At 41.1% G+C, this 14697-nt stretch overlaps 2 protein-coding genes across 2 annotated transcripts in view; one reads left to right on the plus strand and one right to left on the minus strand.

Moving 5' to 3' along the window:
- Positions 1–6542: 6542 nt before the first annotated feature.
- Positions 6543–11081, plus strand: tapbpl (TAP binding protein like). Its single transcript, XM_030785482.1, has 7 exons — positions 6543–6810; positions 8196–8474; positions 8670–8873; positions 9520–9687; positions 9819–9922; positions 10300–10525; positions 11011–11081. The coding sequence occupies exons 1-7, from the start codon at positions 6543–6545 to the stop codon at positions 11079–11081; spliced, it is 1320 nt and encodes a 439-aa protein (XP_030641342.1).
- A 2760-nt stretch (positions 11082–13841) lies between these two features.
- The window catches only part of vamp1b (vesicle associated membrane protein 1b), an 8094-nt gene continuing 7238 nt past the window's right edge, over positions 13842–14697 (minus strand). Inside the window, exon 5 of the mRNA XM_030785483.1 lies at positions 13842–13858. Within this exon, the coding sequence (XP_030641343.1) occupies positions 13842–13858 (17 nt within the window). The remainder of the gene's footprint in view (positions 13859–14697) is intronic.

Below are 14697 nucleotides of genomic sequence, written 5' to 3' on the forward strand. Positions count from 1 at the left end.
CTCAAATTTGTCCGATGTTTTCTTGTCATTGTCATTCTAGACTGATGTCCTCAGACTGTCTAACTACATTTACCTTAAAACTCAAAGCAGAAGAACCCAATTTGACAAATTTACAATTTGTTGCAAAATTTTGTAAAATAATTTAAGGGTAACATCACAACCAAAATAGAAATCACAAACACCCACAAGTTAATCCATTTACATCATATTACATAACATTTACTGTATTTGTTTAGCAGATTATTTTTTGAACTACAGACAGATAAAAAGTGGGTCTATAGCCCCATAATGTATAAAGATATCATGTACCTACCAACACAACGTATCACAGACTGCAGCACTCATCATAAAGGGAAGGGAATCTATAACGTAAGAGTAAATGCACACAGGACAATACAAGCGTTGGTATGCATTTACAGTATTTATAAGGAAATGCCACAGAACCTACACCTGAAAGATAAGTGATACCATGGGACATCTGAAGCATTAAGACAGTGGGCAGGGATCGAGTGTAGAGGGGTGGGTTAGGTTGTGGCTGTGGAGGTAAGGGTTTTATGAGAAAGGTGAGTCTTTAAACGCTTCTTGAAGACTGCGAGAGAGTCAGCAGGCCGGACTGGATTGGGCAGCTCACTGCACCATTGAGGAGCCACGCATGCAAGGAGCCCAGTTTGTGACTTGCTGCTGCGCGGTAGTAGAATCGCCAAATGCCGTTCCCTCGCTGACCATAGTGGGCAAGATGGAATGTGGGTCCTAAAGAATGATCCGAGGTATGCCAGGTTTCACTGGTTCATCTGAAGGCCAGCACCAGAGACTTCAAGAAAAGCGGGTAGACACAAGGAGCCAGTGAAAGGAGATGAAGAAGGGTGTGACATGTGCCTGCTTTGGTTGGTTGAAGACCAAGCATGTAGTGGCATTTTGCATCATCTGGAGCGGTTTGGTAGAGCATGTCGGTAGACCTGCCTGGAGAGAGTTGCAGTGGCCCAGTTCTGAGATAACAAGTGCCTGGACAAGAAGTTGGGCTGCGTACTCTGACAGATATGGTCTCGTTTCCCTGATGCTGCACAGAGTGAATCGGCAGGATCTGAAGATTGCTGTCTACAATCACAAGTTTCTGGCAGACTTTGACGAGCTAGGCTGAACAAAGATGTTACAATGAATCAAATGACTGGCTGTGAGAACCAGGAGGTTTTTAATATGTTGAGTTGGAGGCGGTGCTCCTTCATCCAGGCTGCAATGTCACTGGCGCATGCAGAGATGCATGCTTAGACAGCGGTATCCTCTGGGCGCAAGAACATGCACTGCTGGGTGTCATCAGCATAGCAGTGGTAGGAGAAGCCGTGCTGCTGGATGGCAGTGCCCTGTGAGGTGGTGTAAAGTGAAAAGAGGACGTGTCCAAAAACGGATCCTTGAGGAGGTCCATTTGTTGCCAGGTGTGTTCTGGATACCACACCTCTCCACAACAATCTGTAGGAAATTTCCTGTACTAGTGTGTTGCAAATTTTTAGCTGAAGTTGTCATTCACCTGAGTGTTTAAAATCAAATCATCTCAGAGTGTCATTAACTCTGCTAAATAAACCCCTTTTAAACCCCACAATTCCAGTAGGTCTTGATGTTAAAAGTCTAGATGTTACCAAGAGGATAATCTGTGGAAAAGGTGTTGTTGGAAAAATTATGTTGAGTACTGCAAGGGTTATGGCAGAAATGTGTGACTTCTACAGCAGTGTCAAACTCACTGCATAATTATTGCTTAATTAGGCCAGACGTTTCTACTACTTGCTTGCTAGCATGAATCAAGGTGGAGCATGCAACCATGACAGAAGAACGCCACCAAGCCCAGAGTGCACTGGGATCAAGAGCTACATTTAATGTTCTGCTGAAGAAGCAATCTGACATCCCCAAACCCCAAGAGCCAAAATGGATAAGATGGTTTGAACATTTTCAGTAAGCAAGCAACATCCACTGAGGATAAGGTGAAAACTCTTATTTATTGGGTGTTAGCATGAGCACGGAAAAGATAGTTTCACCTCTTTTGTCAAGGAAAATGTGAACCTACTAGATTCAACATGCAGAAACAAGGGGAAAAATCAGACTGTGGATTCACTTGTGACTGTCCTGTATGCGTAACCTGAGTACTGTAATTACGGACTGCTGAATGATGAACTAATACTAGACAGGCTGGTTGTAGGGCTAGCAGACATGGGACTATTAGAGTGCGTATAACATTGATGACATGCTGGTCTGGGGCACAATGCAAGAGGAGCATGAAGCACGTCTACAAGCTGTGCTGTAGTGAGTCAAAAACATTAGCATCGCAACGAATGTTGACAAGAGCAACCTACCAAACAGAGACGTTCATTTTTTCAGACACGTAATCTCTGCTGATAGTCTGACTCAAGCAAAAAAGAGGGCATACTCAAAGGGCAGCAGCCCTCTAACCTAAGTGAACTGAGGAACTTTCTATGTGTGGATCATCAGTTAAGGAAATTCAATCATCTAGCAGGCTGAGACGGACAAATGACTCAGAAACTTGTCAAAACAGAACCACTGGATCTGGGCGCCAGAACAGAAAACAGCTTTAAGACAATAAAGGAGGAGTTACCATCGACACCAGTGCTAGCTATTTAAGACCCCAACAGATACTTCAAAGTATCAGCCGACTGTTTATGGTTTGGTTAGGAAACAGTCCTTCTTCAGAAATGGGCAGAAAAGTGGAAGTTTGTAGTGTTTGCATCACGTTCTCTTATCCCCATAGACAAAGGCTATGCACAGGCGGAAGAAGAAGCCTTAGACTTGAGTATGTGAGTAATTTCACAGCTGTTTGATCGGTAAGCACTGTCTGTTAGAAATGGACCACAAAGCTCTTCTTGGCCTTCTGGGAGCACAACACACTCTTACTCCAAGGATTCAGTGCGTCAAAATGAAGATCAGAAAGCACTGAGCTGTAATGCATAGAACTCACAAGTTCCCTCAGAGCACTTGCTACACACAGACATTATAAGCAGCAGCTGGTCCAGGGTTACATCCTAACACACAGCAGCTCCTGTCTGAGAGCCACAGACCATTACCAAGGAAAATACCCGATTCTTTTTGAATGGCAGGCGTCCGTTAAACTCATATATGGGGACACCTCAAACACAAATCTGGTCAAAACGTTAATCACTGCTCCAAATTAATGCTCCTGATACATTAAAAAGCGTGTAACCATGACAATAGTAGCAAGTAACAGTAATAGCATTTGGCTAGGTTGCGCTCCAATACACTACATAACATAAACTAATCTAACAACAATGAATGAGAATTTTCATATGGATTTTAATTTGCTTAGGGAAAAGTTCGCCAAAGTTTGTCTCATTAAAGTTTGTCTCATTAAGAGTGAAGTTACCCAGTAAACGTACGATACTAAATATTTGCCGGCTATGTCTTGCATTCACATAAAAAAATGTTGCGGCAAGCTTACTATAAAAAAATGAAACCTTATTCAGCTATTTGAAATCCTTTCCAGAAATATTTTATTTACAAGGAGACTACGTTAGAGAAACACTTAAAGTGTTATCATCACAACATAACGTTGTTTTTCCTTCTTCTTTTTTAACCGTTTTTGTATGTAATTCTCTCAAATATAAGCAAATATATGAAAAACTTCACAACTAAGCATCCTGGAAGATATGTAACCTTATCTACCGCTCTGTCTGGCAGACATATCTGCAATACTTAACGACCTAATAACATTAGCCTTTGCATATCTGTCAGTGATCGAGTCAGCAACGATATAAAGGGAGAAGCCTCCTCAATACTGGCCGCCAGTTTGTGTTTTTTTTGTTTAATTATGTTTAACTAACGTTAGCTAAGTGCAGCCTTTAGTTGTTAGCCACGTTAGCTTAAACAAAAAGTAACTTTTGCTCTTTAACATAAATTATATTTTTCTCCGCAAAACGATCCAAAAACAGCCCATTTAGGATTCTTATCTTTGCAACTTTATGTAGACTAACTACAGGCCAATTCATCATGACTACTTACCTTCAGAGGAGCAGAGAGATTTCACAGAAAAGCGATTTGAATCCAGGATGAGAGTCGCCCGATTGGAGAGCGGGAAGACAGCACTGAGGAAAAGAATGCGGGGTGTTGTATAAATTATGGGGCAGATGATGATGTCATACGGATGTTGAGACAAAACCGTGTGTTACTTCTACACCGATGCCGAACTCACTTTTTAATTACCGAACACCCTGTACCTGCCCATCATTTCCAAATAGCTTTCTCCCATTAAACTTGTACATCCAACGGCGCAGTCATCGAAGTATGATTAATTCTGAATATGGTTCAGTAGCTTAAAGCTAGACACAGAGGGGGTTTTCCAAGCTCCTAGTGTAGACTAGCAAACGTATTTCGGAAAGAGCGACTATTTTCATCACTATTTATTATAACTGCAAGTGTAGTGTTACAAGAAGTTTACCGCCCAGACCTAGACCTTGTAGACAGTCCATTCTATCCCAGAATCACCTGTTGGTAAGAGTAAGGGGCCAAAAAACACCAAAGATTAAACCAATGTCTCGCATCGTCAACGTCTCACACTCTTTCAAACTTCGCACGAGTCAACAAGTTTGTTCCAGTTCTGATGCCAGTGGCACCTTTAGAATATATGTGGGGGGGGGGGGGGGGGGGGGGGGGGGGTAGGTCAGTCAAAATCTCGGGGTGGCACCCTAAAAAGACTACACAACGTAGAGGAACTTCATTGTATGCATGTTAATACAAAGGTAAAGACTCTATATTATACTGTATATTATAGTATAGTGTATGTTGCATACTGTTTAATTCCTTGGCTGATCTCATGTGAATATCAGCTTATGATATTCACATGAGATTTGCTAAGGAATCAAGGTTATTATACTTTTTTTCCTTTTTTTTTTTTTTTAAAAGGAGAATCTACTGGCTTTATTCTGTTTACAGACCACAGGCAAGAAAAAGTTCACCATAAAGTGTGGGTTAGCTAGCAATAATTACACATTCGTAAGACCAGTGAGAAGACCGAAGGTCACTGGTTTGTCTATATCAATGAAAGAGTCACTAAGCACTGATTGTGGATTCCCTTATCTCTCACTTTTCGTTCTCTGACCTCTCAACTTCAGTGAACAACAACAACAAAAACAACAACAACAAACAACAATAAACACAAAAACTGAGGCTATGGTGAGTCTTTGAATGCTTGTTGAAAATTATGATGTTAGCAATAAATTTTACTCAAACATGTCGGTTAAATCTTATCGAGCTGAGAGCAATATGTGACCACAGTTCAGGACATTGGAAATCAATTTTATCTATGTGCTCTTTCTCTGCAGTGTTTCTTAGTTGGAGGATTAGAGCGCTCTACAGTGCCACCTGGAGTGCTGAAATAGGAAAAACCACCACAGGTATTATCACTTGCAAAACAAGAAAGTTCACTAATAACAACTTCCAGTCAATGTGTTTATTTCTGTAACATTACTTTGATTAACACCTCCTTTGTGGCACTAAGTAATACTATCCTGAATCAAGCTTTGATCCTTAGGGAGTCTGTGTCACAGCTCCATGGTAAGATTCCAGATTTTCAAAAATTAAATTAAATTAAAACCTTGTCTTCTGTTACTACAGTTACATTTTTAAAAAATCCTAAACCATACTGGATCCAAGGATAAAGAAGTTGATTTTGCCCGCCTAGTAACCTTGACAACAGCTGATGACTAGAAATCTCCGCGACTGGTCTGTCTTCCTAGAGTGAATGGGTTTACAGCCCTTAGCGATTGGACAGTTTACTTTCACTTCTTGAGTACAAGTAGTGATGTTATTTGTCTGTAAGCGTCTGTATGCTTAACTGAGAAATTAGTGAAACCACCAAAAATGGTTTACCAATTTTATTTTAAGTGCAGTTTGTAACTGTTGCGGAACTTTTGACAATTCTCAGCGCGTTCCTCGGCTGCTTTTAGGGGAGTACTCTTGAAGCAAAAGCGAAAGTAAAGCCGAATCGACGGAGCCTACTCGCCAAAAATTCACCTGTATCCGTGAATATCTTCGCTTGGCTGGTGCGACCTGTTTTGTGGAGCAAAATCAGCAATCGTTCAAGATTCACACTGTGAAAGAATTTAAATTTTCTTCCAAACTCGGTTCGCTTTATAAGTGAGGGGATGTTTGCACTTGCAATGCTAGTTTTCGGCTGTATGAATGTAGTAGCTTACGGTGAGTCCTCAACATATGGCGCTTAAAATATACGGACAATTAGATTTTTCGGTGCTCTTGCGAATATTTTTCTCACAGATGTTGCTCAGTGTATTATTTGTGCATCTGTCTTGGAAATGAGTGATATTTGTTGTTGTTATTGTTGTCAAACATGCATTTTATTTAGCGCCGCCTGCAGACAAACATCAAAATGATCAACATTAAGAAAGGAAGAACCAGTCGAATCAAGCATAACGAAGATCCACTAATCGAAGCTGTTTTGTTTTTGTTTTTTTTAACGCAACTGTCTAAATGTTAAGCTAATGACGGACTGAGCAACAGTTTCATGTTGCATGTGTGTTATTTACATTCACTCATGCCTCTCTCTCTCTCTCTCTGTCTCAGGACTAGGAGGTGCAGATGTGGTGCTGTCCTGTTCTTACATAGAGGAGGGTGGGGGAATGGGAGGAATGGGTGGAATAGGGGGTGGAGCTATGTTCTCTCGTACCCCTTCCACTCTGGTCCTGAGGGACATGGCTGAGACCTCTGACCTCGAAACTGTGACCCCCTACAACCCCCCTGAGACCCCTAATGCGGACGACCTCATCTTTGAGGTCAAAGGTGAGCGCCACTGAATCTAGCAGGTGGGCATTGTCCATCTGTGAGCTCGGTCTAAGTTTCTATGAGAGAATGGATTAGAGCAACAGACACTATGAGCCATTTACGGGCTTCATCTTACAGTTCACCCGCGAGGATAACTCATCAGCATTTCTGCTTTTCTGTCAAAAATTGTCAAAAGATTTGTTGCATTGTAATTTTTTCTATATGTTGCGATCCTATCTAACTTTGAGAATCCAGGTGGTTCTCTGTCTCTCTCTCTGTCTCTCTCTCAAGTATACACTCAAGTCAGAAGTGTAACACAAAAATTAAAAACTGTAGTTCAGGTCTCTGGGGAGAAGAGTTATCAGTCAACACAGTTAGTTTTAGTTTCATATAATATTAAACTACAGAAGCCTCACAGATCCAGATCCATGGGTCACACAGAGGTCATGCAGGAGGCACTTGGCAGAGCTTGTCATTCAGTCAGTCAGTTTTTTAGTCAGTCAAGTCGTGTCACTTCAGCATAGATTATATGGAACAATGAGCGTTCACCACCATCAAAGTTTAAGGATTTAAGGATGTTTATTTAAGTTCAAGGATTTAAGTTCATTTGCTTAATCTAGAAAGCACTAGTCTTATATTACAGGGTCGGCTCATGGGTGGCTTGAGTGACCAATTAGTTGACCAACAGGGGTGTGTACCAACAGGCACTGGAGCCCTAGTGGATGAAAAAATAACCGTAGATTTTTTTGTGGTGTTTTTTTCTAGTAGTGTTTTTTTTTTTTATCTGACAGATTTCTATTTAAAATATCTTGCTTTGTATAAAGTGCCGTGCTCTGTCCATTTTGGAATATCGACAGATATTGGTACAGTCCTAATTTTTATCACTACTTTTTAGATGTTCAAATCTGCATTTGAAAACACACTGTTGGGACCTCTGTGAAACCATGAATCTCCGCATGTCTGACCCTGAACCTGGCCTCTACCATTTACTGGCTAGCTGGCTTTTATTGGAGACTTTAGTTGTTTGGGAATAAGTATTGGAAACCATATAGGTTGTATTTCACATGGACAATCAGTTTTTTAATCAGTGTACAGTCTCGTTTAGCATTAATCCTTGTTGGCACTCAAGAAAGACTGAGGAGTCGACGTGCTCGTAGCCAACGTCACTCTCTTACACCGTTCTTTCCCGAAACAGAGCGCTGCCACGGAGTTCTGCTCTGTCAGTTATTTTAACATGTACATTTCAGTTTAAAAATGCTGAGTGAAACTTGAAAAATCACCTTAAGAGTCACCAGGATGACCAGTCGAATTGATGGACCACACTGATTGATCCCTGGACAGTACTATATAAATATTTGATTGATGACTGACTCAAACTTTTTTCTGTTTCTCTTTGTGGGCAGTATCGTCAGTGGAAATCCCTGGCGCAGATATTCTTCTTCATGCAGATTGTAACGAGCAGGAAGTGACCTGCGAGATAAGCCAATACATTCCCCGGGGGAAGGACCCGGACGCCCTTCCGGCTCATTTCATTGGTTCCCTGCAGGTGGTTGGAGGCGGGCTCAGTCTCACCATAGTGCTACAGACATTGTCGGAGGAGGAAACAGAATCGGGCGCCACGCCTCTGATTCAGAGCAAACTTAAACTCCCTCTCAGCCAATCAGGCACCTTGCTGACCCAAAGTAAGAGGGACCTCGGTTACAACGCTGATAAAAATGAACCTCCATCACTCTGGTCTTTTACAGCACTAAATATTGTGCTATAGCTGACATACGTTTTTTCGTCAAGTTACCTCTTTTTGTTATTTTCTCATTATCCTCAATTCTGTTTTCTCTCATTTTTTTTCTCTCTTTTTTTTTCTCCCCTCTCTCTCTAAGCTGTGTACGTGGTGTATTCTCGTTCGCCATCTGTCGCCGCTCCGATAGGCGGCGATGCTGCTCTGGACTGCGGCTTTAGGCAGCAGAACGATATGCCCCCGCAGCAGGAAGTGGGGCTGGAGTGGAGGCTCCAGCACAAAGGACACGGGCGGAGAATTCTGGAATTGAAAGCAAAGGAGGCGGAAGGAGAAGAGGGGTCAAAAGGTGAGAGAAAAATAAGAGGTTTGAGAGAAATAGGTTGTCCCTCCAATTCGAAGGTGCTTTGTGTGTTTATAAAATCAAACGTTAAGGAAGTTATGTTCGGTTTCCTGTCGCTAAGTCCACAAGTTTGAATCACAGTGTTTGTACAGGCTGGGTGGGGTATCACAAAGAGAACCCGCCTAAAACGATTAGCCATGTTTTTGGAGGGTCGACCAAACGGGGTTGACCAAGGTACATCACATTTCAGTAACTCCTAAGCTCAGGGGGCCACTTTACAACCCCAGGTGAATGTAGGGAACTAAAATGGGTCTCTGCATACGCTAAGTGCCCACATAGATGCAAACCAACTGGCATTGGGAAAGAACCAGTGGCTGATTCTGCATGTTCTGGCGTTCCTCGTTAGAAATGGAATGACATGGGATGTGTAAATCTTCAGAGCTATCAGAAAACCATAGAGTTTGAAAACATGGCCGTCTATGTTAAACCACATTATAGAACCATCCCGCTTTTTCAGCTCAAACTCTCTGGATATGCTATCTACATGAATATTTTATCAATCAATCAATCAGTCAATCAGTCAATCAATCAATCAGTCAGTCAGCCAGTCAGCCAGTCATTCAGTTAATGATCTGTTCTGTGCTCTGTACAGTGGATGTGGAGCGGGAGGGAGCGAGTGCAGACTCCGCCCTGCTGGTGAGCGAGGGAAATGCATCTCTGTCTCTGACAAAGCTGAAAGTGTCTGATGAAGGGACGTACATCTGCACCGTGGGCTCCGGAGACTTCCAGACCCAGCAAGTCATTCAGCTCCAGATCACTCGTGAGTCTCTCAACCAAACGTTGTTTATCGTTAAGGTTACGCGAGTCAACAACGAGAGGAAAGAAACAAAGAATCACTCTCTCTTTTCTCTCTCTCTCTTTCTCTTTCTCTCTCCTTTATCCATCACTCAGAGCCTCCCCGCGTCTCACTCTCGGAGGAGAAGCTGACATTAGACGGAAAGTCACCCCAGAAACTGAGTTGCCACTGTCATCGCTACTACCCTCTGGATGTTAAGGTCTGTGTGTTATATCAGACCTGAGGAATTACAATTTCCTTCAGCAGACCTGAGCGAAACATAGAGAAAATACTGTGCAGCTGGGCTTATTTAGAGAGGTTTCACTCGTGAAAATTTACATTTGAGGTACAACATTCTTTCAACTTTGTTTTAACAAACCTTTTAACAGCAGTTTTGTGAGGCGGAAAAAAAAAAAAAGAGTCTTTTGTATTAAAACAAAAAGAAAGAAAGAAAAGAAATTAAGGTTGAAATGGTGAGCGTGTGCTTCTATAAAAATATGTTCTGAAATAACAAATGGTTGTCTTACTCTGCACTCCTCTTCCCCCCTCTCTCTCTCTCTCTCTCTCTTTCTGTCTCTCTCTGTCTTGTTCTACTAGGTGGAATGGTTGTCTTTCCCTCCATCTGCAGAGGAGGCTGTTGATTTTTCAGAGGAGGCCTCTCTGTCTAGTCATCGCCAGCACAGTGACGGGACCTTCTCTCTCTCGTCACACCTCTTTCTGCGCCCGTCTGAACACCCGCCCGGGACCGTCGTCACCTGCAGGGTTTCTCATCCAGCACTGGATGCGCACACTGAACACAGCCTCACTGTAGAGACTCCTGCCGGTGAGACACACACACGCACGCACACACATACACAATGACCTGTGTACATACGCATATAGAGGAAGGGCTTTTTTTTTTTTTTTTAAGAATGCACATCACCTCAAAGTTTGACTCACTCTTTTGAGTATGGAGTGGTCTTGTTTTTTGCCAGAGGGAGGGTTCCCTTGTTACTGATAGTCACTGGCTTATTCACTTCGGGTCTCAGGCCTGAGATCCTGTATAAAGCTGTCATGTGACAACGTTAACCGTAAAAAAGCTGTGAACCAGTAAGAACAAACTGAAGAGAAGTGACCCTGACAACTTCAGAACCTCAGAAAAAAATGTCATCTGATTCTATGTCATTTTTAAGTTAAAGTTTTTTTCATGATAAATTTGACAGTCTGTATCAAGCTAACATTTTCCTCCTTTCTCTCTCTCTCTCTCTCTCTCTCTCTCTCTCTTTCTCTCCCTCTCTCTCTTTGTCTCTCTCTCCCTGAATTTTACAGAGAAGTCTTATTGGATGATACTGGTAATGCTAGTGTTGACTGGCCTGTTCTTCTACCAGTTGTTGAAATAGATACATATGGACTGCCAGCACACCTGTGTCTGGGATTTGTATGGAAAAACAAAAAACATTTGTGTCAAAGAGAAAAAAATGGGAGTGGGAATATGTCTTTGCACTAGCTGGTAAAAAGTTACCAACAAGAGTGAATGTTTTTTTCCTGTCTTTGTTGTTGTTGTTTTTTTGTTTTTGTTTTTTTAATTTTGATGCACTGTGCGTATGAGTCTTTGGTTGTGTGAGAGCACTCAGGGTTGCTTGTTCAGGAGCTGAATCTACAATGTGAGCTGTCAATTTTTTTTTTTATTCATCCACTTTTGTTATGTTTTCTGTCAAATGGCTGTAAAAAAAAAAAATCAAGGATATTAATGAATGAATTTTATTTATTATAAAGCTGTTCGCCTTTTTTTTTTTTAATGAAATCTGTTTTGTACTCAATTGTGTTTTATTCCTATCTTTTTGACAGAGGTAGCATTATTTTTATTATTATTATTGTTGTTGTTGTTGTAGTAATGGTGGTAGTAACAAACCTTTAATAATAATAATAATAATAATAATAATAATAATAATAATAATAATAATGATAATAATAATAATAATGCTGTTGTATGAACACTCTTACGTTTAAATTTAAGGAGGAAAAAAAAATGTTAAGCTGAACGTATGGAGTAAGAAAAAGTACCAGAGTGTTGATGATTTGTTTATTGACATCAGCAGCAAAAAGTGTTAGGCAAGTAAGCATGCGTCTGAAGTCCCATCATCTCAAATCAGTATCTCGTTTTTTTTACCATCTGCATCGCTCATCTTTACGGTTTGATTTCCCATTGTCAGCATTGTTACTGTCATTCCCCAATGCAACTTGTCTTCATTGTTTTTTTTTTTTGTTCAACAGTTTATGACACAATCTCTCTGTATGAATCCATCCATCCATCAGAAAGACCATTTCCATTTGTGAAACAAAAAAATAGAAAAATAAAACACGTCTGTATCAAGGAATCTGACGTAATAGAAATACAGAAATTTTTCGTAATTTCTTAAATTTTTTTTTTTTTAGTTCAGAATTGCATTTAAGTAAATCTTAAGCAGTAAAACTGGGCAGGCTCACAAGCTTCTTGTTTACACACACGTGACGTTTTTCATGGCAGGAGATACAAGGCTTAACAGTTGTACAGACGGCAGTTGGATTTCGAACACAGAAGACGCAGCACATAAGAGAGGCAAAAACACACCCCAACTGCTACCATGCAAATCACTGTAGAGATAAATAAACCTCTAATGCTTAATTTCTTTGTGTGTGTGTGTGTGTGTGTGTGTGCGTTTGTTGGAAAATGTTTACAAACTCTCTGCTATGTTTGGGCGTTCTGTCATGCGAGATCAGAGACACTTAATTTAATAAGCCCAATATTATACATTAACACTAGATCAGAGAGTCGTCAGTGACTTCGTAAATTTGCATAAGTGCGACCCTTTCTCGCACATGTTTGTATGTACGTGTGTGAGTGTGTGTATGTGCGTATGTGCGTATGTACGTGTGTGAGCGTGTGTGTGTACGTATATATGTGTGTTTGTATTATGTGTGTCTCACAAACCTTCTTCTACCAAAAAGTTAAAATGTCCTGATATCTTTTCTGTCTTTTCCTCTCTCTTGTCACTACACTAGCCCCCCCCCAAACTTCCTCTCTTTCTCTCTCTCTTTCTCCTCTTTTAAAAACACACCTTAACCTTGTGAAGGACACAGAAAGAGAGAGGGAGAGAGGAGAGACAGAGGACTTCTGTGTGAGATTTAAAAAGCTAAATCTAAAAAAAAAGCTACTTGCTACAATGAATTGATCACAAATACACATTTACAACAACAAAAAATGTCCTTCCTACTGTATCTTGTATTAGTAAGTTATTTTAGTAGTAATAGTCATACTAATTAATGGAAGTAGCAGATGTAGTAGGTAGGAACAGGGAAGGTCTGCAGGGTTCTTAAGCATGTCAATAGTAATTTACAAATGCATGAGATTCTTTAAAAGGGTCTAGGGTCAAATGAACAAGCTTTGGCATAACTGGGAGAGAGAGGATTATTATCTCTCTTTCTTCCCCCAAACACTCTTTTTGTTTTTCATTCTTTCTTTTTTTTTTTTTTACACGCTTTTTCACACTATCCTCTTCACACACACATGCACACACTTTTTTTCTCTCGCGTTGTTTTCATAATGTTCGCACATCTTTTTCCAATAATGTCTCACCTCCCTCTCTCTCTCTCTCTCTCTCTCTCTCTGTCTCTCTGTCTTTTTCATGCATGCACGCACGGACGCGCGTACACACACACACACACACACACACACACAATCTCACTCCTCATATCTTCTCTCTCTCTCTCTCTCTCTCTCTTCCATCTGTGTGTGTGTGTGTGTGTGTGTGTGTGTTTGCATGAGTGTGTGTCTGCAGAATATTTGAACGATGCACATGGTTTTGAAGAAGCAGGAGACAGTGTGCTAGACACACTTTGAGACAGAGAGAAAGAGAGAAGGATTAAAACGACTTAGCAGGAGAGGAGGAGAGGAGAGAGCGCTAAAAAGATCTATCCATATCTGCAGACTACCGTCACACTGAGGTGCGAGATGACAGAATGAAAGCCTTAACTGTGGAGAGAGGGAGGAGAGGAAGAAGGAGTGGAATTTGTGATAGTGTTGCTATCCATGTTTTTTTGTTGTTGTTGTTGTTGTTCTTTTTCTTCTCTCTCAGATGTTGTTCTTTCGTTTGGCGTTTATCCACATTGCTAGGGTAAGCTCAAGAGAAGAAATACACTGGAAAGAGGGGAAAAAGAGAAGACAGAGAGAAAGACAATAAAAGGGAGAAAGGAAAGGAGAGAGAGAGAGAGAGAGAGAGAGAGAGAGAGAGAGAGAGAGGGGAATAAAGATTACTGAACAGGTAATGTAGCTACTAATACCTCAGGATGGACATCAGCTCAAACAAACAGCAAAGAAGAACAGATTGCAGATGTGTCATGCTATTCTCTTATCCATATCTGTGCTGTTGTATGGTTTTCCCTTGTTTGCCAGTGGTGCACAGGGGCAAGTTGAATTATTCACTATAATCAGGCATACCGCTCATAAATAATTGACATCGCGTTGAGCAGGTCCAGCCTCTGTCCTCTATGTGTATGTCTGTGCCCCCCCCCCCACCCCTCCCCCGGCTGTCCTGCTTCTGTTGGACCCCCCTCCCAAACCTGCTATATCTCTTAAGTTCTCTAGAAAAAAAAAAAAGGCTTATGCACTTTTAAAAAATTAAAAAAAAAAAAAAAGGGAAGGAATGAAGGAGAGGACAGTGATGTCATAAAGGACGTCATGGAATCTTTCCTCAGAGCCAAAAGAACATTCAGATTTAATGGAATAAAGTCAAAGCTCTGTCTGGCTCTGTCTGGCTGACCTGTGGGTCTACCATTCTTACCATCGTAAATTGCCCTGTCCTTCTGATGGTCAAAGGGAGACCTGAACCTACCGAACTTCTTCGCAGTAATTACATCATAAAGTCGCTTTGCTTAGTAAACACAATATGAGAAAAATGAATGAAGCTGAGTCGATAAAAACTATTTTAGCTTGTGCAAAAAATATAGAAGAATTGGTAAGCATGTATCCTATTCGTT

The sequence above is a fragment of the Chanos chanos genome, chromosome 9, assembly GCF_902362185.1.
Source record: "Chanos chanos chromosome 9, fChaCha1.1, whole genome shotgun sequence".
NCBI lineage: Eukaryota > Metazoa > Chordata > Actinopteri > Gonorynchiformes > Chanidae > Chanos > Chanos chanos.

Excerpts from the sequence above, each read along its gene's own strand:
- tapbpl (XM_030785482.1), top strand. The coding sequence starts at position 6,543 with ATGTGTGTTATTTACATTCACTCATGCCTCTCTCTCTCTCTCTCTGTC. Across the intron at positions 8,874-9,519 it reads AGGAGAAGAGGGGTCAAAAG|TGGATGTGGAGCGGGAGGGA; the intron begins GTGAGAGAAAAA and ends TGCTCTGTACAG. Across the intron at positions 10,526-11,010 it reads CACTGTAGAGACTCCTGCCG|AGAAGTCTTATTGGATGATA; the intron begins GTGAGACACACA and ends TGAATTTTACAG.